Genomic DNA, 27936 nt, shown 5'->3' with positions numbered 1-27936 from the left:
ATTTGATGCAAACTGTATCCCTCTGAATTTTACTGGTATACAGATAATATAAAATGAATTCATTTGGGACTATGCAATTATCTTATAACACAAAGTTCTTATGTGGAAAAATAACAATGTGGGATCTTAGCTACATCGGCTGAGGCCCTATATTTTTTCATTAATTCATTATAAGCAGTTTGTCCACAAACTGAGGTAAGGCATTGAACCTTTGATAATTCCTTCATTGATCATCCAATTTACTAATCTGCAGGTTGTGCTCAAAGACACAGCTTACTGGTCTGACTATTTGGCATTGCTCCCAAGAGCTACTTATGTGGAAGGAGTGTGCTTGCAGAAACTTAATGCATTTTAATGTCTACAATTGGTTGGAAATAAGGGACAAAAGTGATAAAGACCAAAAGGAAAAAAAGATATAAATAGCCACATTATTCATGCGCTTCTCTGTGGCTTGTCAGAACCTGACAGATATTGACCATTTTCTGGCGACTCAGTGTCGAGGATGTCAAAAACAAAAACCAAAGAATTTCTTCTTTCCATATAGGACATTCACAGAAAGCAGTTATCTTGGATCCTCCTTTTGAACTCATTTATTCAGGTGCTGCTTTTTATGTTTTTTATTGAGCCGGAACCCAGCAATTAAGACGGTAAAAGGTTACCTTGCATTGATGAGATACTGAGCCAGGCTGATGTTAGCAGGGGTCCCCGTGATGGTGATCTGGCGCTCAGACGAGCCCTCCATGGCGTTTGCAATTTTGATCTGCGCCCCAGACATCTGTCGAATCTCATTTATTTTGGTTCCCTGGCGTCCAATAATGCAGCCTATTAGCTGCAAAAAAAGAAGAAGAAAAATAGATGTCTTCGAACAGGTAGCATGGAAACCATGTTATCTTACATATAATACAAATTACATGATTTACATTATATATTTATGTTACATACATTTATACGTAAAGCCTAATACATTTGAAGTTAAAAAATAAGTACAATGATTATGAAATGGTCTAGGTTTAGTATAAAAACTATAAAGATCAGGAATAATTAAACACTCATATCACTGTAGGTGCTATATATCTTTTGTTTATACATTTGGAAGGACAGGATTATCTCAGGACAGGATTATTATTTGCAAATGTTTTTCTTATCAGTTAATTGAGAAAGTTGCTATTTACCCTTCTCGATAACATTTGCATGTATATGATTAGCTCCCTGGAAGTCCCTGCCCAGACTGCTAGGAACCTGGGTGTGACACTCGACAGTCAACTCTCCCTTACTGCCAACATTACATTGCAACAACCCACTCGTGTAGATACATGCTGCACAGCATCAAGAAAGTATTTCCCTCTGCCACTCCTTCAATGGTTACCAGTGGCTGCCTACATCCGCTCCAAAACACTAGTACTTGTGTACCGTGCTGTGAATAGATCATGTCCAGTCTACATCCAGGACATGGTCAAACCTTACATCCCAGACCATCCACTCTGCTCTGCATCTGCCAATCGGCTTGCTGCTCCCTCACTGCGAGCTAACAACCAAACAAAATCATGACTGTTTGCTGTCCTGGCTCCTAAATGGTGGAACAAGCTCCCCATTGACATCAGGACAGCAGAACTTCTACACATCTTCTGCCGCAGACAAAAGACACACCTCTTCCGACTACAGCTTGGTTTAAAAAATAATTATAATAAATTCTGTTTAGTTGAACTTATATGGCACTAACATGTAGCACTTGTAGTTTGCCTTTTTTGAAGCAAACTGTGCTCACTCGATTCTTGTTGTTCCAGGTCTGCACCCTCGTGGCACCCACTGTCGCTTTGGATAAAATCTAAATGTAATGTAACGTAATAAGCCATAACCTTTCTAACATTACTCACATCATTAGGAATGGTGAGTTCATGGGTGCTGGCCGGTGGACTGGCATCCAAACCTGAGTTGAGGAGCAATGGGATAAAAAGCAAAAGGCTTGAATTTATATAGTAACTTTAAAATAAATATTTTTTCATTGGGGAAATATGTTTATGCACTTGTTAGAGAGTTGAGAATTTAGTTACCACTGCTTTAAAGATGAACCCAGCAAGGTGATTGATTTTATACTGTATATGAAGAATTTAAAGATATATATGATACATATTCTTCCTCAACATGTATGTTATATACATGTTGAAAATAGATACATGTTTAACATATCTGTGTACGTTTTTTTTGCATATTCAAAGTCTATGCTTTTGCTGTAGACATAAATGTTCCATAAATATATATATCCATCCCATATCCCATTAATATATGTACATTTATTTTAATATGCATGTATCTGCATATACAATTTTTACTCTGGGTATTTCATTATGTTATAAACTTATATCTTCACATCATCAGGAATGTACATGTCTTAAATATTATATTACCTTATAGGTAACCTATGTGTGCTATAAGTCTTGATAAAGGGGAATATATGTGATAAATGAATTACATTTCAGTGTAAGTTACTAAGTAAAAATACATACACAGAGGGAAACAGCTAGTCTTGTAATAAGACAACAATATCTGCCTACCAGCAAGAAAATGAGGCTGAGCAATGCTTACTATCTCACTTTTCTTAAACTAAGCTAATCGAACTGGCTGTCATCTTAAATGTAGCATTAGAGTGTTATTGATTTTCTAATTTAACTCTTGGCAAGTAAGTGTTTTAGTGCATTTCCCAAAAAATAAACTGTTGATAGGATGTGACAAAAGAGCCTTGATTGAATAAATTGCTCCATGTCGTAAAGGACATCGCCTCAAAGTGGAGAAAGAAGAATTGAACATTACTGTGTTTATTCATGAGACCCTCCATTAGTCTTTACAGAATATATCTGCAGGATGTTATACAGACATATGATGTACACTGTTGCAAAGTGATGATGTAATTTTGAATACGCCATTTTATAGTAAAACCCAGTGTCACTTGTTTGCCTTTCACTGGCATATTATCAGACAGAGCCAAGAGGAAATATACATGAGAAAAAAATCAAAGAAGGAGAAAAACCACAGGGAAAATGTCATGCTGTGCTAAAAAAGAGATAAGGTGCTAGGTAGGGAAAAAGAAAAATGTTTCTCTGGATGCAAAGAGAAGGAAGAATCTAAAGGGCCTTGTGGGTACGTACCAGGGAAAGCAGGGGTGGTCTGTCCAAGAGGGGTAAAGGGGGTTTGCTGCATAGCCAACTGGTGGAGCTTGGTCAACTGCTGAAGGGTTTAGAGGGAAAGTAGAACTAAGAGGTTACTGATACACAGGTCACACCGAGAAATGAAGCCAAATAAAACTAGAGTGAAGAAATGGTGAGGAGAAGGAGGCCATGAAACAGGGTGGTGGGGGACAAAAACGGAAGAGAAAAAGAGATACGGACAGAGAGTGATTGTCTGTAATGGAGTTGCAAAGTGCGAGGCAATTTTGATTTTCTTTTTTTACCTGTCTCCCTGTCACTTTCTCAGGCATATCATTTTATATTTACAAAATGGAGAGAGACAGCTTCTCATTAACCAAATGCAGGATTTAATTCCAATTTGCCCACTTGATTACTATGTGTCTGTAGTTTGCACTCAAAACTCATACCCAAAGAAACTTTGGTCTTACATGGCTGTCAGGGCAGCCGCTTCCCCCCTGAAATGGTCACACACTGTCCATCCCCCGCTGTGTATCATTACCATTTGGAATGTGGGAAGACGGATGCTTTCAAACCTTCTTCTCCTTTTAAGAGGAGTTTTAATGAGGGTGGAAGAGACTGTCAAGTCTGTACTTGAGTGATTGTACCGTCAACCACCACCTCCACAGGCATCAATCACTACCCAGCGTTGTATTAGTGAACTTGACACAAGATAGCTCCTGAGAGTGCTCATGACAAGTACAGATGAAGGCAGATTATTAATGGAGAGTATAAGGTCCACTGGAATTAAAGGAGTGTTGTCATCAAAACTGCCATTAGTGACTTTGGTGGCTTTATAATTATTATCAACCAGGTCTGGTGAGAGCTCTATCCAACAGCTGAGCTGCAGTCCAACCTCCAACCACATGGACGGTACTTCATGATTTATGACTTGCCTTTAAATAACCTGAAAGAGCTAGTATGTCCGTTTTCAAATGCTAATTACCATTTTTATTTTATATCCCATGGCTGTATCCTGAAAGTCGAAGATTTGATGCATCAGTTTAAGACTCCTCATTGGACTGAAATTCTTCAAGTTGAGTCAAGTCGTTCTGTCCACTTGAGGCGCCCAAGTAGTAGACTTGGACTCAGTTTGAGAGACACTGCTGTGTCTCAATTCAGACGCCCGATCCTATGGACGACCTGTTCTATGCAGCCTATGTTGGCTGCATCCTTCATCAACTGCGTAGACTGCGTGGGCCAAACCCGAATTAGATGGTCTAGTCCTATTATAGCCATTGCCTAGCATCAGAGCTATGGATGAAAAAGTTCTTGTTTAAAAAATGCTGAAATTTTCTTTTTTTTTGGATAACATAAGCTGTTCAGTTGAGTACTAAAATTTAAAAATAAATTATTTTGACGTTCTCGCATGTCTTCCTGCTGCTATGACCTTTTTGGAAAACAGTTCATTATGGAAGTGTAATGAATCATGGGATATGTTGGGCTGGGAAGGATCTACTTGGTGGACACATTTGTTGGCCACATTTGGATGAGCCTTCAAATTTGTACAGTCTAGTTGCGCCTCAGTGACGTAATCTGTCTTTAAATGCAGCCTCCAAAGGTTGCGGCCCCCGACTCAAGATCCCTCCATCCATCCAATCCATCTTTGGCACAGTTATCGCGCATTAGCTTGGAGGGATAGCTTTGCTTATTTACTAGATTATGTGAACAGTGCTGTCACCGTGAAATGTCAATCGAAATGACCACCTTTCAAAATTCTGAGTGTGAACAGCCAAACTTGATTGCATTGACACTCATTTTTAAATACAGATATAATTATTTGAACAAGTTAAGAAGAGACTATAGAACTCACATCTGGGTGTGGTATGGCGTACTGTCCCTGAATTGTGTAGGCCTGAAATAAGAAATTACACATTTTTAGCATCGTACATCAATTAAAAGGAAAATAACATCAAATGAAGAATAAATCAGCATGTCAAATTTAAATTTGTACAGTCATACAAACCCTATTTACACTTTGAGCTCAAATAACAATTACAGAAAGACCATTGCTCCACACAGCTTGAGGCATCAATGAGACCTGAATGATAAAGATCTGTAGAATATTCACTTTATTTTCTGAGCATTCATTCCATCAGAGCTCAGGGTCTCTACCGAATCATAGGCCTACTTATTATTACTTATCACAGCAGTGTCATAGTGTAAAAAAGCTTTTGATATGTCAACAAATGTCAAGCGTAGTAATAAGACCTCTAAAGCTGCAGTGGACACAGACTCATCAAAACTGGACAGTTGACGATTAGAGAAATGAAGCCTGGTCTGATCAATCAGGATTTCTGCTGAGGCTGCAGATGGTGGAGTCAGAATCTGGCATCAACAGCATGTATCCATGGACTCAACTTACCTTATGTCAACAGTCCAGGCTGCTGCTGGTAGTGTAATGATAGGAATGTTTTCTTTGGTGATTTTTTTGAGAGATTGGCAGCATGAATGTGCAGCTGACACACAGACACAGAAATTATGTGAATTAATAATGTCAAAATGGAGTAGAATGTGTCCAACATCCTGTAGAATCAATGCTACAAACACCTGGGACTGTTTTGACAGATACAAGAGGTACTAAATTGTGTTTGTAAGGTGTTTCTAATAAAATGCTCATTGAGTGTATATTCTACATTATATTACCAGACATGACTCAAAATGTACCGATGTTACAAACTACATTTCAAACGACTAGAGTTGGATATGTAACATCTGCACATGCTGTGCAAGCCAAAGTGATGCCAACAAAAACTGCTGTTTCAAACAAAACATAATGTTGACACATTGTACACTGTCAGTATCAGCTTCTCAAAGGTAGAAGTGTTTATGCAGAGATTTGATTTGTGTTACACTGCACAGGTGGTTTTGTGTTTGGGTCTTATGCAATTTCCAAAACACGCTCGTGTTATTACATTGCTTAAAGCACTTTGATTATGTTGTATGTTCCAATAAACCTTGATTGTATATCATTTCCAGACAAATGACAAGGACCCAAATCGGAGTCATTATAAGTAGTCAGGGGATGAGTTTCTCATGTTTATCTCTTTTGTTTTCTAAATCTTCAAATGCAATCCAAAGCTTTCAGCCCAGATCTGAAACGTAATTATCTGCATTAGCTGGATGGACATTAGTATGTGCCCTGCATTCTTGCATTCTTTGATGGTGCTTACAGGTACAGAGCCCTATCCCCCCTTTACTCTCACTCTCTAGTTATGTCAGACTTCTCCTGCCTTTGCTACAGTGAGCAGACAGTCATCATTTGCATGACTGCAAAAGGCTGCGTGTCTGGAAAAGGTTAACACAATTTGCTTTAGTGTTTGAGCATTCATTTCCCCAGCTTTTCTTTTAAAAGGGCTGTGGCGGTATAACCGTGTGAATATGAAAGTCAACAGACATGCAGAAGCAATCAGCGTCTGCAGTAAAAGTCTCAGGTTGGCTGTAGGCACAAACTAATGAGCTAAATCTAGCTCAGCTCTTACCTGACCACCAGAAAAAATCACTGGGGTGGAGGCCGGCTTTGGGCGATACGGGATGGTGGCACCTTTTGGTGGGGACTAGGAAAAAGAGAAGAGAAAGAACTATTTAAAGAAATACAAATGCTTTTCTGATTTATGTACACTAAACATCCTAACTTAGCTTAGCATAAAGACTAAAAAAAGGGGGAAACAGCAAGTCGAAAGGGAACAAAATTCACCTCAAAGCACCACTAAAGCTACTGGTTAGAAGAAAAGAAAAACAATCTCTCATATCTTCTCATTAAATGTGAAGCTACAGCATCAGCCAATTAGCTCAGCTCAGCAATAAAGACAAGGTACATTATCAGGTAGGCCCGGCTCTGTATGAAGGTAACACATTCTACTTGATGAAAACATTGATACTCTCAATTCCTGTCGCTTCTGCCAGCAGAATAGTGAATGGTCCGATTATTTGCATCGCTTTTTGGTGTGTAAAAAAGAAAAAAAGTCGCATGAAAGAGTTTTTATTTTTATTGTTTTAAATTAAGTTATATTTCACTGCCTGTCCCAGATCAATTCACCCTTTATGAAGGGCTGGACCGGAAAGAAACTCAGGCTCTCTCATGGTCATGGTGGGTTGTGAGCCTATTAGTGTGTCTCATAATTTGAGCATCTTTCCCACTGGTCTAAAAACCCACTGGATTTAATCTGCATAAGGTCAATCGGTCACTCCAGGGTTTTAATCCGCTCCAGTTCCCATCGGTAGTGTGGAAAACAAGGTGAGAGAGCTCTGCAGCTTTCGATGGGTTTGTGATGTCAACCGGAAGGAAAAAAACAGATAAACCTGCGTATACCTGCTAATTTTGGTGTAAAAGAGGTATTACTGACAGACTGACTGAGGGGCCAAGGGTTTAGTTTGCTTTTGTATTAAACAAAGGAGATATACTTTGCTGAGCACTAAAGTTAAGAGGTGCTGGTAGGACTGGAGTTTGTTGCTGACAGGTTCACTCTGTTTCTGGCCGTTGTGCTAAGCTAAGCAAAGATAACCATCTATTGGTTTTAGCTTCATTTTAGTGCTTTTGATCAAACAAACAATCTATTTGAAATACTGTTTCACCTCTAGTCATGGAGAGTAGAAAAGAAAAGGGTAAGCATGAGTGAAACATGATGTGCACTGATTATATGCATCTCCATGTCCCTATTTTCTTTGCAAATGAATCATCTTGTTATTCTTAGACGGCAGGGAGGTGGTTTCAGTGAGAAAGAGTTCGGGTGTGCAGGCTTACTATAATGACAGAGTTATTGATTCATGCTGTTTTGCAGAAAGTGTACTGCTCGAGACAGTGGAGAGGGCTTATTTAGATTTCCTCCACAGCTGCTGTCCTGTAGTGGGAGGAGTATCCACTTATGTGCAGTATGTGTTTCAAATACAATATGAGGACACAGATACACATGCAACACAAACAAGCTCTGGTTTTCCTCACAGCTCTGTTGAGGAGTTATACACAACATTGCCAAATGTATTATCAATTACTTCCTCTGCTGATTTCAGTTGCTTTCCAGTAACTTTCCAAAACACCTCTATTACACATATTACATGTGATCAGACCAACTGAGATGGGTGTCAAGTACAGGTTCATAGACATGCCTGGTTCTCTTTATTCTTGTAGAAGCCAATTAAAAAAATAATTTAAAAAACGCTTACTGTTAAAATGTATTTAGAAGGGCACACGCAAGTAGTGCATGTTATTACTTACGGTGCACAGGTGACTTGAGTTAAATGCCAGAAATGCAACAGAAACCAGATTGGAAATCAGTATTGAACTGTTACTTTGTCCAATACTGATTGTTTAAGGTCTATAAGAATAACAGAACTTCATTCTTAGTATCATTAGCACTCAAATTCAAACATTCCTTGACATACTCTACCTCCAGCATAACCACACAGATTTGTTTGACACACTGGATGATGGCTTCTGGGGTCCCGGAGATTGTCACTGCACGTTCTGTGGAGTTGGGCAGCATGTCCCCTGCCACCTGAACCTGGGCCCCTGTGGACTGGAGAACATTGAGGTACTTTGAGAAACTTGACAGGATCATTTTAGTTCATACACTGTACAGAGCTCTGAAGGCTCAGAAGTGCCCTTCTATAGGCACTCACTTCAACACACTGAAATCAAAAAGTTCTCATTGTGCCAATCAGCCTTGTTCAACCCTCTCTTCCTGGTGCAGGATGTGTGAAAAACTCTACCCCCGTATCAACACCTTTGTAAGGACACCACAGTAAATAACCCGTGTGTGATGGTCCATCTGGGAGTACAAAATGCTGTGTTTAGGAGCAGAGGAACACGACTCTGCTTTTAGTCCCAAAATTCTCTACAGACGTCCGTCTGAAGAAAACTTTGATTGCTTTCCATTCAATTTTTTACAGACATTCATGATTCCCAGACAAATCAAACTGACTTTGTGGATTCCTTTGCTTCAAGTTGCAGCTGAATACCCTGCACCTGACCCTCCCCATCCAAACAAGAAAGAGCACCTGTGATAGCCCTCAGTTAAAAACTCTAGAAGTGTTCAGTTTGTCCAGTCCAGAATACTGTAAAAACAATGGCGGCCCTCCGTAGAGAGGACCCCCTCATATGTAAATATAAAGCATTTAAATATTAAGGGCCCATTCTACTGTAAACAAAACCACAATTTACAATTTAGATGGTTACACCCCAGGATTATTGTATATTCAAATTCTGCCAGTAGATCTTGTAGATAATTTTACTTCTACTCTATGGACAGGTGGAGCCCTCGGTCACCCTTGAGTCAATGAATTGGTGAATGGCGGTTAGGTAAAGACAGACATTTTTATGTGTGTAAGTTTAGTACAATTCGGCTCGAGCCACAATTTGCCGTCCAAACCCATTCAAGAGAAAACTAATGTAGTCTGACAAGCATTCTGTTTTATGTGGCCAAACCCGAAAATATGGCACTAAAAACAAATCATCCAAACCCAGCCTGATCCTTAAGAACCCATCTGGACCCAATGGGCTCAGGCCAGGTATCCACTTTCTAATGTGTATCAAAGCCAGTTGGTCAAACAAGCCAGAGTGGTGTCACCCAGAACGGGTGAACAGTTGAACAGGTGCATTAAACAAAGCTATATGTTACTGTAGATATTACAGTATTATTAATTAAAAGATACTGTTTAACCAATTAAAAACAAATACAGTAAAAAATGCTTATACTGATCACGTCCCGGGCCAAATTGATCACTATAAGAGATTGAATACTATTACCAAATTGTATAGCTTCTGTATGATAGTCCCAGAACTTGAGGGAAAGATAACATTGTGCACTTGTGTAAGCATGCACACACACACACACACACTGACTCCACTGCTCATAGGCTCTCTCTCTATCACTGACGTCTCTGACCTGCTACAGTTCAAATGATGATTTCTTTGAAATTATGTCCACACAATCTTATATACGTATACAAATGTTTAGGTTATTCATGAAAAAATAAATTGATATCATACCTCTCTCATTTCTTTTATTTTAGAGCCTCCTTTTCCTATGAGGGAGCCACACTGGCTGGCTGGCACAACAAGCCTTAAGGTGACGGGGGGCTTGCTGGTTGCTGGGCTGTTGCTCATGGAATTGATTATGTCCTAGAAAACGAGAACAGTTTTGTAAGGGCAATATTTTCTCTCACTGTGCCTGAAATGAGCATCAAGGTTTCTGTGAAAGCAGCGAGTGGCTTGGTCAGACAGACCAGATTTTCCACAGGTCGGAGAGGACAGGCGGTGGGTCTCTTCTCTAAGTTATAGCTACAGTGGCTGAGTATGTCAATTAGATGAGACAGGATCGAGGAGGAGATGGCTGAAAGGAGACGATTTCCAATTTATTAAAAGCAAGTGATACCAAAATCTGTAGTTGCACAGCCTAGAACAGGAATCCTCTTACTGGCGCCTCGAAGATGGGAGTTGGGAATTTTAGAATGAATCCCATTTACTTATTTAATTTAATTCTGTATGAGTTGAGACTATTTGATATGAAATGTAATGTTTAAAATGCAGACATTTTATAAGTTGGCTACCAATGCTTCTAGATGGTCAGAATGGTTTATTTTTTCATTTTATCATTGATGATGCTATAATGGTTTCTTTCTTTTTATATATGTACTTTTTCTTTTTCTAAACAATGGCATCTTGTTAGCCTGTTTAAGGCAATTGATTTTTTAGACAAAAATCAATTAATCAGCCAATGAGAAAAATCTGGCACAGGCAGGAGATTTACTTTATATGTGTAAAATGGAGAATTATACAAGCTAAGATAAAAAATACGCAAACCAATCTTTGTGCCTGTGTTTGAAATTTATACAGCAAATCCTACGGGAAAATAAAGACCAGCGAACACAAATGAAGCGCGGCAGGCAGAGTATGTACATAAAGAGGGCAGAAGGGATTTGAGCTCCGGTACAAACGCCTAATGAGATCGAAATGTCAATTTGTCAGAGTAAACGCACAAGACTGTGCATATGTTACACAATATGGAAAACTGTCAGTCATATCAAACCTCCTCAAATTTGTAGGCAATCATAGCAAAAGCCTTGAAGATGGTGTCTGTGGGTCCAGTGATGGTGACAATCCTCTCTGGACAGTTGCCCTCAGAAATATTGATCCGTGCGCCACTCTGGAAGAAATTATGGAGCCAATACACAGAATTTGATGTGAGATCTTAACCCTGGAATTTATCTTGTCCAAATTTTAATTATTTATTAATTTCTAATCAAGCAAAAGCCTCATGAATAACAAAGCCTCATGAGATTCTCATTTATTTCAAGCTATCTGTTGTGGTTGTTTAATATACATTTGGGAAAATAGAAAATATTTTAATGTCTACTAATTAAAATGATGCTTCTCACCTCCTCTCGCATCTTTTTCACTGTCTCTCCTTTCTGGAAAAAAAGACAAGAATTGTATGACATCTGCTGTTTCCCTGAAGCTGCGTTCACACCAAACTTGAATGGAATTTTCACATTGCGTTACTCGCAGAGGTTCTGCAGGATTATTGGGAGCAAAGCGATTAAACACAACCTTGTCTGCATTTGCCCCAAAACAAGATTTGCGTTTGGTGTGACCGCACTTTGACAATGAATACTGGCATAAACACAACTTATAAAAATTCATACCTTTCCTATTATACTTCCCACCTCCTGCAATAAAACACAGAAAAGAGAAAACAATCATGAGTCATCAAAGAATCCTCTGGATAAATGTGCAGTATTAGCGCTGCTTGCTGTTGTTTTCCCAGGACAAGGTGTCACAGTGCAGGGTGGTGCAGAGGACACTCAGCTACACTCTGTTGTCCAGGGGCTGCACTTTTCATGCATGTAATCACTCTTCATGAGGTTGGTGTGGCACAGTGGGCAAAGTGCAGAGGGGCAGGCAGTACTGGCTGCCGGCATCAAAACCTCCAGACGTCTCCTCAGTGACAGTGAAGGTTGCATCAGTGTGATGTTTAAGCTGCAGGCCGGTTGTTGTGCAGAACCAGGTTTCTCATCCATCTTTATCTGTTAAGCACTGCTTCAAATCAGACAGCAGAAATACTTTGTTGATGTCCACTAATGTTTTAAGAGTTTGTGCCTCATTCGGGTGTTTTTTTTTAAATTTCACTACATTTTGAAAATACAATCAAATTGCATTTGTTATTTTAAAACTGACTCAACATCTGCTTTCTTCAGCCGTTTAATCTGCCGTGATTTATTTTACTCTATTACAGCAAGCGACCATGTAAGTCAGTCACTCACAAATGACATGCTGTCTCTTTCTGTGCATTCAGTAACTTTATTACAACAGCTGCTCCAGCTCTTATTCAATGAGGTATCTTTCACATCTGACAAGTACACTATCGATCACATGCACAATTTACTGCTAAAGTAATGCTTTAAACTCCCCCATGGGAAAAGAACATAGTCAGCGCTACAGTAAACAGCAAAACTGACATTGAAGAACTAGCTGCAACCAAAGCCACTGTATCCGTCATTAGTGAGATTCCATGATTCCACCTGTGGCAACAGATTTGATCCTCCTGGGCATAAATGACACTGGAGAGATGCTCTGCTTTACAAAACATTCCCTCATGCTGAAGGGGTTTTACTGATCTATCTTCTATTATAAAATAAAAAGGTGCTCTATTGGATTCATTGAAGTCAGGGGTCACACTGGTCCAGATCATGGTTTTCATTTTTCATTTTCAAACTGTGGTGTGTTTTGGATCATTGTCATGTTGTCTTGTCTCCTGCCAATAGTCTTGAAACTGGGAACCATCTTTTTATTAAGGACTTGGGCAAACAACCGTGCGTCCACAGTGCCATCTTTATATGTCATCTGCCCTCCAAGCATTCAGCCCCATATTATCACCCCCCCTTCACCTCTATGGTTAACTGCCCTGGCCAGATCCTCAACACACATTCTGGACCTCATCTGATCCAAATAATATTATTTGTTTTCATGTGAGAAAATGGATAAAAGATAAGCTGCCAGTATTCATGCAATGTCTAATCTTGCAGTTTAGTGCCATGTTCTGTTCTTGGACGACACAGAGGTTGATTTCCTGCTGTCATGAGCCAAGTCAGAAACACTTATCTGTCTGTTATTCAATGCAGGCTTGTGTAAATAGCAAGTTGTGCTTCTAAGGGCTGTGCAAAATATTGATACAGCTGACTATTGTAATAATTCTTTCCATGATAGTGTATTGATAGCAGGAGTGCCCAGTGCATTCTGGGTATTGAAGTATGTCTTCTTTTTGGGCAAAAGTGAATAGGCCTACAACAGTACCTTTTCTCTGTTTTCTCAGACATGTTGCACCAATGTTGATGTTCTGTACATATTACACTATCATGGTGGCACAGAACAAGTTTCATTTTCACCTCATTAAAAATGTGTTTGTAAATTATATTTACAATTTTGCTATATACCACAATATGTATTGTATTGAATGCTATTACAATATATTGTATTTCAAGGTCGTTGCCAGTAGCCAACACAGTCCTATGCTCATGTACCATCTCCCATCTCCCATCTTTATAAAGTCTCACAGTCTGGTTTATTGGTTATTCAGACAGTTCCTTACCACTTACTACATTTTTTATCATCATTATTAATCATCATAACCCAGGACCAATCACAGGTAGAAGCACTTTTTGTTGTATTGAGGTTGCACTTTAGGATCAATGCAATCTATCGAGATTATCCAAATTATATAACTACAGTATAATTATATAATAATAACAACTGTAACTAACTGTAAATTGCATTTTAGTAAAACTGCATTCAGGTTTCCTCTGTTTTGTTGTACAGTGTCCTATACTGAATGTCCTGTGCTAATCTGCTCATATAAATTCAGGGCAGTGGAGAAACATCCATCACACTACATATGCCACCTTCACGTAGGCACGACTGAATTCACCACAAAGTCATACAGATGTCCTGGACAACAAAACTTAAAGGTACAGTGTGTAGAATTTTGTGATATCTAGTGCTGAAACTGCATGTTGCAGCTGAACACCCCTCACCTCACCCTCTCCTTCCAAACATGAAAAAGAAACTGTGGTAGCCTTCAGTTGTCATAAAAACTCAAAAGGCAAAAACTTGGCAGCCTCCGTAGAGAGGACCCCCTCTATGTAAATATAAAGTATTTGAATATAAAGGGCCTTTACTGGGGTAAATAAAATTACAATTCTGCCAATGGTTCCCTTTCACCTAAATCTTACACACTGGAACTTTAAGTGTGGAGGAATGGAAATGGCACATGGGGTGAATCTGTTGAAAACATGTTTGGGGAGCAGTCTACAGTCTATTTGGATCAGTGGGGTGAAGGTTGAAGGAATGGCCCTAGCTGAGGACCTGCACTCAACAGACCTAGCTGAAAATACCTCAATACCTAACCCAGCCCAGCCAATAGCCACTAAGTGTGGGGGCATGGCCCTTTTACATCCGTGGAAGACAGATGTGGCTCTTACTGCCAAAGTCCTCTCCTGTGGCCGTCACACACCATCGTCTGGCAGGCCATGGTGTCTGTGTGGGCTTGTCTGGCTGCAGGGTTAAAACTATCACCTGGTCACCAGAGTCTGGAGTTCCTGCATGAGCAGCCATGCCAAAGTTGAATTATTGAGCTGCAGAATGCTCGGCACATAAAACAAGGGATGATGGCTCACACTCCACTAATACGTCCAACTCAGTGGAGATGTGCAGTGTTGGTTTTCCAACTGTATAAGCGCCAGGAGACCTCCCATAGGACATAGGAATTAAAACAGTGCAACTGTTACACAACCGTCAGTATATTACACACATACAGTACTTTACCATTTAAACTACTGTACAGACTTGCTTTCATGATAGTTGCTTGCAGCTTGACCGTTATTGAAAGATTGTGGACTGCAGTTTTAGCACCTGACTGCAATCAGAGCAAGAAAGCAAGAGCCACATTAACCAGGCATGACTGAACTAACACAAACAGGCCAACACTCACACACCAACTCTGACAACCTCTTAAAGGGTTAGGGTTTAGGGGAGGGAGAGAGCATGCTACTGCCTGAAAAGAAAAAAACACAAACAAGATGTTGGTGCCCACTTACGGTTTACAACCTACACCCTGGGAAATGTGGGGGGAAAAAAAACACTAAAGGCTGACAAGAACACAGAGCAGTCGAAAGAAGAGAACTCTTAAAGTCCTGAAGTGAAGTTTATATTTTCAAACACCTTTTAGCAGCCAGTGATTCCAGGGTTTGTAACCAGAGCACTGGAATGTGGCAAAAGAAAGACTGATGCTGCCACTTAATGAGCACTAGTGTGCCACCTCTGTAAAATTGCATAAAACCTGTACAGTATATAGGCTTACAAAGCTGTAAACTACACTGGAAGCAGCTGAGCCAGCACCTTCATCCTAAACACCAAAGGTGTCATGTTTTATTCCTGGCAAGTCCAACTAGTCGTTTCCAATATTATAAATAACTTAGAGAAACCTGCAGTATGCTATTTTTCAGCCTTCCCCACAGCCAGTATTACACTTAGTGCATGCTTACTTTTCCATGCATGAGGAGGCGGATGGTCAGGGTGACATTGAGACCACCCTCTGACTGGACTTTGGTGGGCTCCATGCTGGGGGACGTATGATGGGTCCTGGAATGGGATGTCCTCAGAAGGAGAAGGAAGGGGGTGGTGTTCCAGCCAGCCAGTCACCTGCCAAACACAACAAAAACACCTTTACACTATTTTGTTTATGTATACAGTATATTTAGATGAACTAGTGCAGTTCCTGGTCTGTTTGAGAGTGAGTGTTCTCTTCGTTTATGTTCAGAGAAAAACAAAAAAACGATCAAAATGATCTGGTGGTGACTTTGTGTTCAGAGGAACTAAAAGCAGACATGTTCAACTCTGTCTGCAAACTGAAGGCACACTGGCCTGCCCCCACTGACTGCTACAGAGCACTGGTTTCTTTTTTTTTTCAGCTTTTATCAATATTTAAGGGATCGCATGTCCAAAGTGTAAAGCCGTTAAGATGAATGATTTCATCTGATTCACATCTGATTTCTGTGTGCATATTAAAACTAAGACACACAAACTGGTTAGTTTTTCATTTTACCTTAACAGCAAATGAGGCTTTTGAAGATATCGAGTGCTGGGTCTTTAATTGGTCCTACTGTTCACTAACTCTTGGAGAAAAGCTTACATTCCAAAAAAACTTGTGGTCACTTGTATTTTAGGAGCCTTACAGGCAACAGTGTCTCATGCTGCAGCCTAAATTCCAGCCAAACATTTGGGCTAAAACTAAAATACTGGATTACGACCCAGCAAGGCATCATTGTTACGAGGTCCCCACATAATATTTGCCCCATGAATGATGCATAAATTTGCAGAGAAGAGCTGAAGAAAAGTAAGTGTAATTAGATTGAGCTCCCTAAAGCATTTTAAAGTTAACCACTTGTTTAGCTTTTCAGTTGAAGACAAGGAGCAAATCTGCCAGCCTCTTACATGAAAAGTATAAGAAATTTGCCACGCTTGAGCAGAAATGTGCACCCATTTGTCACAAAGGAGTGCATTAGAGATTACACTAAATGATGTTAATGAATGCAATGCCTAAACTCCTGAATGTGTTGTTGCAATAATTTTCAAGTGATGGTGCAGCACGATGGCCAAGAAGACAATCACTGGGAATGTCCTCAACTGTAAGAGGCTCTTTTCTATGAGCTTCCCTCCAGTGCCCCCCATTACAATACAATCTAATTACTTTCTTCCCCTTTGACTCTGCTACCAAGGCTAAGGCGAGCAAGGCAAGTCTATATGCACTGATGGCGGTGCCAAAAAGTGAAAGTTACTTTTTATGAAAAAAAGTTATTAGAAATGTTCCGTACACTTACTGTATGTGCTTGCATCTTGCAAAGTCTACACTCTGTATAGAACAGAGTAATCATGTAAGACTGAATGGAGAAGTTTCTCCATGGTTGCTGAGTTAGGACTAAAACTTTATTCCTGTTAATTTAACTTTAAATTGAGCCAGAAACTTTCCCTTGGTCAACACAGTTCAAACAGTTAATTTTAAGTCAACACATATGGAACCTGCTGTCCTCTGCAACCCTGTTGACTGTCTGTTTTCATTAAGCCACTAATTTCACGTCCAGGTCCACATCCGTATGAACAGTATATTTTTTCATTCCCAAACTATTTGTACATGCAGTCCAGGCCTGTCACAAACTGTAGACCCTATTGGATGCATGCCACCACACATTTGTTGGCTCAACTTAGGATGGATGAAATTCTCTCGTCTCCTGCTATGATCCAGGATATGACTACACCTTATCTTCTAAACCTCACATCAGAAAAAAGGTTCAGAGAGCATTAGAATGCACAGTGGGTTTGAAGGGACGCAAGGACATATTTAAAATATTCCTTACGTTACTTCTGTTTGTTCTCCTGTACAGAATTCAAATCAGCACAGATTGGGTGTGCCGGTATGATGGACTGGACCTTTTAGGGCATTTCAGATCTTACAGCCCTGTAGGTCATTTCACTCTCTTTGCTAGTTTTTTCAAATATCTTCACAATGGAAACTCACGTCTCTTTTAAGAAGAACAGTCATAGTTCAAGCCAAATCTCTCAGAGGAGAAATATGCGATATGATATATTCTTCTTCATAACATGGTGTCGTAGGAGAGTGATCTGGGAGTAACATTTAGTTAACTGGATCCAGATTTGCAATGGGATAGTTTTGAAATGGACTTTACACCTCTATCAAACCTATTCATCCCAAGAAAATGTTCCCCAGCAGCTCAAACCTATGCTATTATAACTTATGTTTACTCATATTTTAGTCATCTGACAACTTCCAGAAAGTTTGGAGCAAGGTTCACTTTGTTCACTTCTCTTTTTGGTGCAGACAAGAAATCTGTGTTAACAGCTCTTCTCCCACTGGGGAAAATGACCATAATCTGTTATACAACTCAGATGAATTCTGAAGCTTTGGTTGTTTCTTTCATCTGATTGTATTATACATTGTAGAATACTGTTGCTGATGCTGGTTCAGGGGTTGGACCTTTCTATTCTTCATGCCTTTCTGTTGTTGTTGTTGTGAATAGGAGTTAATCTTGAAAGAATATCAATATGGTCTCTTTCTATGATCCCAGACTGACTCCATGATGATGACAACTCCTTGTTCTTGTCACTGAAGATTGTTCTTTATGAATATAGCTGTGTGATTGGGCTTGTTATCCAGCTACCTAATACATTTGGGACTAATGTGAACGTAAACTGCTTAAAACCTTTGCTTTATTGTAGTTCCTTTGCTTTATTGTAGCGAGAACAGGTACAGTAGCTTCCTGGCATCTCCACTGGTTGCCTGGCAGCCTCAGTGACAACAAGTAAAAGGTTTGTGCGACCAGCCAAGAAACAGTCTGACTTAATCCCCTGTTAAACTACAACTATGCATTCTTAAAATTCACATTCTGAACAAATTAAACGGATACAGTGTTGATTAGTGCAGCTTTAGAGATGCTGCGTTGCTTCCATTAGACAAAGTGTGTGTTTCTGGTCTTTATGCTGAGCTATGCTAACTGTCACCAGACTTTCACTTTATATTGAACTTGTGCTGTGCCTGGTCTAAACCCGCCTGTTAGGAATGGGCTGTGTGCTTGGCCTGTGGTAAAGCCGGTTGCCATATTCCTTTCGGAAACTGTAAAATGTACTTTCAGTAATTGAGCTGCGGCAAGTAAAGACCTGCTCCTGGACTCAGTCCACAGAACCTTGAAGCTGCATCACCCCTGCTGCACAAAGAGCTGTTCACCTGTTTACTCAAAGTTCAGTGAAGCTTGACTCACTATACACAATCTTAAACTGGAGAATAAGTTGTAATGGCCATTGTTGTGAATGCTCACTGTCATGAACCTGCTCATTGTCAATAATGCGCTGTTGTCATGATCAACAATGTCACTATATGTTGATGAGTCCCAGCTGCCACTGCTAATGAAACCCAGCCACTGCTACTGCAAAGAGCTAGTCAATTGTTTATTCAAAATTATTAGTTATGAGTACATTGCATGTTCGAATCACACCAAATTCAACAATGACCTCACTGGGCCCTAACAAGACACATGCCAAGTTTTAAACTGATAAGGTTCTCGACATATGTGAGCCACAGATAGACAGACCAACAGAAGGACGGACAGACAGAGAGACAGTGTATCAGTCATTTTATGTAACTACTATTCAGAGGGCAAATCAAACATTGCACATGTATAACTATCTCTTTAGGCACCCACTACGACAGAGAAATTAGAATGACTTTGAGAATAACAATATCTAACTCGGTGTTTAAAACTGTCACGCTGAGTGTTATGAATAGTGCTCTAATGGTACTGGTTGACCAGACGCTGGCATTCCATTTGTAATTAATTTGTTTCCTCTCAACAGAAATGGCTTTAGCGAGAGACATCTAAAGCTTTGAAGAGCAAATGTCACTGAATGTCTGGGTCATTATCTCAATTTGTCATGTGTGTTTGTGTTTGACAGCTGTCAGACAACTGGCACTTTCAACAAAGGCTTATCAGAGCAACAGTGATTCTACCTAATTAATGTTTCGTTTGCTTATTTTTAACCACAGAACAAGGGTGAATCACGGCAGAGAGTAAATCTAACTGCATTAGGAATATTGAGCAGGTGGAGGTGCGATAACAAGATCAAATTATTTGTTTGGAAAAGATCATTAATTTCATGATGAAACTCTGTATGCAATCAGCCTCCTCACCTTTACTGACCTTTTTTCATTTATTTAAATTATCTCTGTTTGTGTTCCATTTATATGTCAAGGTCAACCTTCTTTCTTTTGCAATTTCAATAACAAATCCCCTTTAATGAGTAGCTGTGAATATCATTGGAAAGATAAACCTCATATACACATTTTCATAAATATAATTTACACATATTTAATGTTCAGAGGCAGTATTGGATGTCTAATTCATCACTCCCAGTGTCCATTCATGGTGTTTCCAAGGACAACCGGTGCTTTGGGGATGCAATTATCCTTTGACATACAATGAAGGTACAAATTCACTAACATTGTTGACTTAATGAATCAGCTGCATACGTTATTTAGATACTGAATTAAATGTGAATATTAACTTGCTGATAATGCCATGTCTGTCATATAAAAAAAAAAGTGAATAGATGATTCACTGTTAATAAAAAGAACTGATTCAAGAACAAACAGGATAGTCACCTCCATTGTATGCATTTCTGTACATCGATATCTGTATATCTATATTGTTTGCTGTGAATATGTGTGGTTTCAAAACTATCCTTTTCCTTCAGTTAATGCTGCTCATTTGTGCATGCATTACCATTCTGAGTCTCTGTTGGATTCAGTTTAAATATATCAGTCACACAGTAAACGTGTAGATGAAGGCTTCCATTTTATCCATACAACCTTGAATAAACTGTACAAATAAACCGTACTGAATAAAAATACCTCTACTCATGAAAAATACTTTTTAAATGCCTCTTCATTTGATGCTGTCTCATATTAAACAATACTCTGAATATCTTATCTTCTAAAGCTTTTTTTTTTCCGCAGATGATAAAATTCAAAGTGACAAAGAATTTACCGAGCACTTAATTGGATGCCGTGTTTCTAAATATAGCGCCACGGACCAATTAAGTGAATTTACTTGCTGGGAACATCTTTGAGTTAATAACCTTGAACAAGGAGTCATCCCTCTGTTCGGGTTAAACTTCACCTCCAAGCTAGCGTGGCCTATTAGCCTTTTAAACATTTTCCAATATTTCAAAACGTTTTCCAAGCTAATAACATCCATTTGGAAGAAATGGGTGGTTGTAGACAGAGGAAAGGGTGAATATATCCATAGAAAACATGCAGAGGGGTCCTTTGTTAACCACAGCCCTGCCTGTGAGCAGCCACCGCTGACCTGCCAGACCCTCCCATTTCCCCCAAAAGCGGGCCGTGGACATGTCATCTCTAATCAGTCGGCCTGGTTAAATCACAAGCTGACAACCTCTTGCATTGTTCCTCTGCCAACTAGCATTAGCTAGGAGAGCTAACATAATTAATTTGCTTGTGTGTGTGAGCACTGATAAGTCATTCCAGCTGACAGTTTCCCTTTGTCTTCAGTCTGACTCATTGAAAAGACGACGCTCTTTTCTTCATGCTGTCCTTAATCGTATTCCTTCATGGTGAACTAACCATCTCTCCTCTCTAGTCGTTAGATCACAATTTAGTAAAAGCGTATGGTTGAAGGGTTGTCTCTGTTATCATAGAAATAGAAATGAGATTCAGATTCGCAGTTGCCTCATGAAGTCAAATCCACAAACATGACACTGTATCAAAGTAAGCCTGCCGCTCAGCAGCACACACCCACACTTGAAAACTCAAGGATTTAATGGCAGCAAAAACGATTGAGATAATGTTAATCAAGAGACGGTCAGACAATAGCCCAACAACAAAGCTTCTGATTTCTGTTACTGATGATGAGTCCATAGTTCTATAATAAACATGACATGACAGGATGATTCACTGTAAAACTTGTCTGCTCTGATAACTTTTTTCCCCCTAATGATGTCACACGACACGCACACATAAATAATTGACAAGCCGACAGGCCCTGCAATAAGATGTTTACCGTTTACTAACAATCATAACTCATGACCACACAATTTTTTACACATTTTTGGCCCCTCTGTAATTATTTACACAGTATTTACCTTTCACGGTTCCAAACAGTTGACCACCCCTTCAGCTGTTGACAAAAGGTTGGCAAAATGGAATCAAAATATTATATCCCCTGTCGCCGAGACAAGATGCAAAGCTGGCGAGCCATTGGCCAAGACATGGGTGTCACATGCACAACGCATCACAGCTTGTGACGACACATTTGGCGTGCAACCTGAAAATACTTCCGAGTTTGGACGAATGCTCGAGCCGGTCTGAGGCGCTTCATGGGGCTTTGACCGCAGAATGGGAAAGTGTTCTGATCTACATGGGCAGAAGACATGATGGGTGCCCCAGATTAGGATGCCCCTCAGGGTCCAAGGGGAGGGGGGGGGGCAAACAAATGAAATGGGTGCCTTGATTTTCTGAGTGACAAGTCAGCAAAGCAATCGAACATGCTAGGTTGATGCTAATGTCTGCTTGCTGCTAAAATCAGCTTCTACACCGCCCCTCTGGTTTTGTGTATTGTACCTTGCATTGCCATGATGAATAAACATCATCACTGTCATTAAAGTTTCCCTTTACACTTTTCAGTGTTTCCCTACGTTGGGCTTCATTTATAACAAACCTTGGAATATCATCCCACAGATCTTTGCTTCACTGTGGAGTTCAGTGCAGTAAATACAGATAAATCATGCTGCCTCACCAGAGGCATTTATTCCCCCTGCTACATACAAATGACCATACCGCTGTGATTTTATGCCACTGTGTTTCAACAGGCCGACAGATAATCAACTCTGAAATTGAACGATTCCATTTCTCTGTCCCAGAAATTCTGCGGTGGGATTATTTTAGATTGGCTGATAACACATTGGCAATTCATTTCCAGTTCAATAATGACCCCTGCAAACTTTAGCGTTATCTTAGCCCTGCTTTTTTATGTTTGTTATGTTCATTTCTGATCAGTTCTGATAGCGCACGCTCCTGTCAATATCTGTAAGATATGACCAATTCTAAAGGAGATGCTGCATGCAAGATTTGTTGTGTGTGTGTTGTTTATCAGTGTGTCTGTCCACCGGGATATCTTGATGACATCAATACAGTAAGCACACATAGGGCACAACAAAAATCTGATGAAGTATTGATCTTGCACTGTTCATTAATTAATATCGACATTTTTCCTTTTGAGATAAGACTATTTGCCTTGTATAAAGTTGATAAAACTGCATCATGTATCACTGGCTGTAGCTTTACAGTTGCACGATCTCCAAAGTATCTAAACTTTGGTTCATTGTAATGGATATCCACCCAATAAGCACTTCATTTAAACACTTCTTCAAATGGTTATAATCACCTATGATGCAACGCAAAGCAACATAAAAAAAAAAGATACAGGTCAGCAGCTTCAATTAATGTTAATGTTTGAATGGAGAAAAAAAAATGTCTTTACAAATATGGTGAGCAGAGAAGGGTCTCAAAACATTAGGTGGATGGAATACCACAGCAGAAGACCATGTTGGTTTTACTATTGTTAGAAATCGGAGGCTGCAGTGGAGACAGTTTCTAATGATTTTGTGTCCACATCCCAGGCCTTGGTATAATGGTGTAGGAAATGTATTATTGGCAAATTGTTTGGCCTTTTGATACCATTCAATCATTACTTGAATGCCACTGTCTGAATATTGTTGATGTGGTTCCCTGGTTTTATTGTGCTTCCTAGTCATCAGATCTGATCCAATACAACATCTTTGAGATTTGGGGAAACAGGAAATCTGCAAAATTAAATCTTGTCAACAACATCCATACCATGGAGAACTGATGCCACAGCAGACACGCTTCCCTGTGTGAACCACAGACAACAGCAGCATAGCCATAACACATGCACACACACTAATAAATACTGTATTTCCTCAAATAAAAGTTGGGTTGTGTAATCAACTAAGTGCCAGGACACTACGGTACAAAGCGGTGCATCTTCATGACTTGTGATAACAATCAAAACCTTAGGCGAGGCCTCAAATCTCTAGAAGAAGATCTAGACACAGGACTGGGCATGAAGCTTCTTTTATAGCTTCTTTTTTAACCCAGGGCAGCACTGAATAGGCCACTAGTTGTACTATAATGGTAAATGGACTATATTAAAATACTGCTTTTGCAACAAAGTTTTTGGCAACAGCTGAACCAGAGACATCCAGATTAGTGGACGACCCACTCTACCTCATGACCCACAGCTGCTCTATAAGATAAGCTGTAATAGTGTGTAGTATTTAGAGCTAATATTGGTTAAGTATGTGGATGCATTTAAAGAATTGCTGTTATGAGGACAATATACCGTAGGGTGGTCCACAGACATTAATACACATTAAACCAAATTACCCTCTAAACAAATAGGCGTAAAGATGAGAAGAACTCAATAGAGCTTAGAAATCTTGAGTAAAGTATATATTTACTGAGGAAGTATCAATGTTATATGTCTACAGTAGTTTACAACAGGAATAAAATAGTCTTCGGAGTTTGAAAATATGTAGAGATAAAGTTTCTGAAGTTATGTTGCAGATGGGTCCCATGGTGAAAATGTTGTAATGCTTTGAGTTGAAACTACAGAAAACTGTGTACACACAACACTGACAAAAAGTGCTTCTTGATCCTCATGTGGTCACAGTCAGTGCTTTAAATAATGATATAGCTCAAAGTTAAAATAGGATGAACTGAAAAATGTTTGGTGTCTCCTTGAAGAGATTCTCCAGCCTAACTCCTAATGCCAGAGACATTAAAGTGCACACATAATGGCTAAACAGTGTTAACCTCACACTCTGTATGGATATGTTTTGACTTGACTTCATATTGTACGTTGTACACAAATCCACCTCCAACCATTCAACTGAGACCTGTCATCATTTTCAGGTAATGGATGTGTTCATCATTGCTATTTAGATAATGTATTCTGTTTAAATCAGTTTAATTTTGTCTTTAGGCCAAGTCAGGGGTCAAATTTAATAGTAATTAAAGAGATAATTAATTTACCAGTTATTATCAGTAATACAATTTCTTTCTTTTTGGCTCTAAAATCTGCCAATTTAACTTGTTATTAATATTAACTGTATTGATTTAGTCTACAAAATGTCAGGAAACAGCTTACTTTTAAAAAAGGATAAAAACTAAACAATGTAGAAAATTCTCATTCCCTCCCACTGGACCGGGAGAGTGTTTGGTATTTTTACATTCATGGCTTAAATGAGGATGGACAGCAACAAATAAACTCTTCTTTTTATGAACAGTGTGATTAGTTTTTCATTCAGGATCTACACAAAGGTGCCTTCATGTGAATATTAATATATTAATTAAACTGTGCACCACATGACTTTCTAATATAATCCAGTTGGGACCTGTACTCAGGTGCAGGCTTTAATATCTGGAGAGCTGATAATAATCACAAGATTATTGAAATACTAGTTTTTGGAATAAAACAAACAGAAATATGGCTGCGGTTGTGTGGTGATGTGAAGACAAACACATATTAAGGCTTTAATCACTTTGAGAATTTCCCCACAAACTAGTCACAATGTCTTCTTTGTTAATTTTTCTTGGAAAATGTAACATCGTCATGATGCCTGTCAGTGATGACACATAACATCAATGTGTGTATTTGTTGACCCTGACCTCGACCTCACAGGCAAGATTGCATGTGTTCACCCTGAAGGACACGTTGGTCCGCTATATATAATTTTCTTTTGGAGCAGAAGAAGTATTGCTGTTTTTACATGTTTTGGTATTTAACCCTATTTATAAATTAGCCACAATTATAAATAATGGCCTTCAATATTTCAGTTTTGTGCTCGACCAATATCAAGGTTACCACTGAGAAACAACCTCCCTGTGTTTCTGTGTAAAGGACCTCTCAGGTTTACACTATTATATTTATTTACTGAGCTAATACCAAACACCTAAACCTTGACCTCCTCATAATCAGAGATGTATCAAGGGATTTCCATCATGTCCTAGTATTCTCCTAACACATTGGAAGGGATTGATTAAAAAGGGAGGGCAGAGAGGTCAACTTAATCCCCTGCATACATTCTGAAGTGCAACTAAGTAGACACAGCTAAAATAAAAAACATCATAGTCAAGGATGTGTTGTGTTGCTCTAAGAGACTCTCCAGATTGGCTGACTGCTAATGCAGCTGGGTAAAATTCAGTGGTAAATACAAGTGGTGATGGTCAGTCTGAAATGTTCTGAAATGAGCCAACAGAAGGTCGAATTCAGACTAAAATGCTTTGGTATTTCAGAGAATATAAACCAGTCTCTACTAATATTCTCATTGAAGCCTTTTCTATCATATTTTGGTTCCCTGAAATCCATTGATTTAGCAGTGTTTCTGTCACATGTTGCTCTGATGTAGCTCAGCAACAGAATGACTGTTAACAACACAACACCAAGCAAAGTAAAAAGAAGAAAAGTTTGGATTCTGTGTTCAGGTAAGGCTCTGCTGGCGGAGCTTGCAAACCTTATAAGAACTACTTTGCTTTTCCATGGGCTAGAGCCGCCTTAGAGCAACGTTATTATGTTACCACAAAGGTCATTGTCTACATCTTTACGCCTCAACTGAATAAATTAACTTACCATCAGGGACTGATTATATATTATATTAAATTCTAGGCTGACTCTGCTCGCTCACTTTTCTCTCTCTCTCTTGCTACCTTGCACTGACTTCGCAGACACAGACCGACTCAGCTGACTTCTCTGACCCGCTACAGTTTAAAGTACACTACAATATCAACACTGATCATCACATAATGATCCATACTTATCTTAAAGGTAAGAGAACCTGTGGAAACCTTCAGTTTGGCGACCTCCGTAGAGAGGACCAGCTCCTAATGTAAATATCAAGTATTTAAATGTAAAGGTATTCTAGGGTAAAGAAAACAACAATTTATACAATTTAGATGAAACACACAAATGAAAACATCACTAGGAGTGTTTATATTCAATTTCTGCCAAAAGATTCTTTCACCTAAATCTGGACCTTTAAATAAGTAAAATCGGTCTTCATAGCATTCAGTCTTTTCCTCTCTCTCTCTCTCTCTCTCTCTCTCTCTCTCTCTCCCACTGACATGTAGACGCACACAGCACACACACTCATACACACCAATGTGTCACCAGACACATGTATGAACTCAGACTGGGTAAATACACACATATCTTGGTCTTCACCAACACAAATGTTATGTTTGTTGCATCCCGAGTGGTTTAGTGAGATCCAATCAAAGGAAGAAGTTACAACAGAGGTTCAGTTGGTTTTGTTGGTCATAATTGTTTCACCCCTAGCCCAGCCTCTGACATAGGTGGTTCTTATCTCTAGCCCAGCAACCAGTTGGTGGCACACCAGTTTTTGTGGCCAGCTCTTTGGCTGTTGAAACATAAGGAACTGGTTCCAGATCAGTAGCCGGCTCTAAAACAGGTCCAGGACCTGCCTTGATGGAGAGGTGGTAACTGCATATTTAAAGCCGGCGTTTCTCAATGCCGGCTGTGGGAATTTAAAATGTATTGAATTGATTATCACAACCTAACCCTATTGACTGATTAATTAACTCGTTCATTGGACACCACAGGAAAATGATCAATGTTCACAAACAATGGTCCTTAACAAAGATATAATATTCACATGTAGTTATTGAAGGGAATGCTGATCTGTAATATCTTATTCTGTGGTTGTATTCATTATTAACTCATTTCACCTGTGAACTCTAATGAGAGTAAATATGAGGAAATGTGTGGTGGTCGATACGCAGGGAAAATGTAATGTAGTGGTTTCTTTCTGTAGATGGTGCAGTCATGTTTTTCCTTCTAATAATACACAAAAAATGCTGCTTTTGCTGATAAGAGTATTTAAATAGTCAAGTAAATGACAGCATTTGAAGTTATCCTGGCAGCTCCTAGTATCAGGTAGATATATTTTGTACTTCAAAATCCAGAGTCATGACAAATTGTGTTTGTCATCCCTGCTGGTCTCTGATGCTTTACATGAAAGGAAGAAGTAAAAAAAAAGGTATAGCCTCGTCTGGATGCTGTATTTCCTGGCAGCCCATGA

General features: G+C 39.4%; 1 protein-coding gene across 9 annotated transcripts in view; it reads right to left on the bottom strand.

Annotated features, from left to right (window-relative positions):
* pcbp3 (poly(rC) binding protein 3) overlaps positions 1-27936 on the bottom strand; it is an 88090-nt gene that overhangs the window by 4168 nt on the left and 55986 nt on the right. For 5 of the 9 annotated variants that reach the window (XM_069533201.1, XM_069533195.1, XM_069533194.1 and 2 more), the window contains 11 exons: positions 15717-15873; positions 11823-11846; positions 11556-11588; positions 11207-11323; positions 10168-10299; positions 8567-8695; positions 6662-6736; positions 4993-5034; positions 3144-3222; positions 1875-1927; positions 660-829 (listed from right to left, as the gene is read on the bottom strand). In XM_069533201.1, the coding sequence (XP_069389302.1) occupies positions 660-829; positions 1875-1927; positions 3144-3222; positions 4993-5034; positions 6662-6736; positions 8567-8695; positions 10168-10299; positions 11207-11323; positions 11556-11588; positions 11823-11846; positions 15717-15791 (929 nt within the window). In that variant the 5' untranslated portion in view covers positions 15792-15873. Of the gene's footprint in view, positions 1-659; positions 830-1874; positions 1928-3143; positions 3223-4992; positions 5035-6661; positions 6737-8566; positions 8696-10167; positions 10300-11206; positions 11324-11555; positions 11589-11822; positions 11847-15716; positions 15874-21900; positions 22056-27936 lie in introns of those variants that run through there. The other 4 variants (XM_069533202.1, XM_069533200.1, XM_069533199.1 and 1 more) reach the window with 3 other exon arrangements.

The sequence above is a fragment of the Paralichthys olivaceus genome, chromosome 10 (genome assembly GCF_024713975.1).
Source record: "Paralichthys olivaceus isolate ysfri-2021 chromosome 10, ASM2471397v2, whole genome shotgun sequence".
NCBI lineage: Eukaryota > Metazoa > Chordata > Actinopteri > Pleuronectiformes > Paralichthyidae > Paralichthys > Paralichthys olivaceus.
The sequence above is the reverse complement of the archived record's forward strand: the minus strand, read 5'-3'. Positions and strand labels throughout refer to the sequence as shown.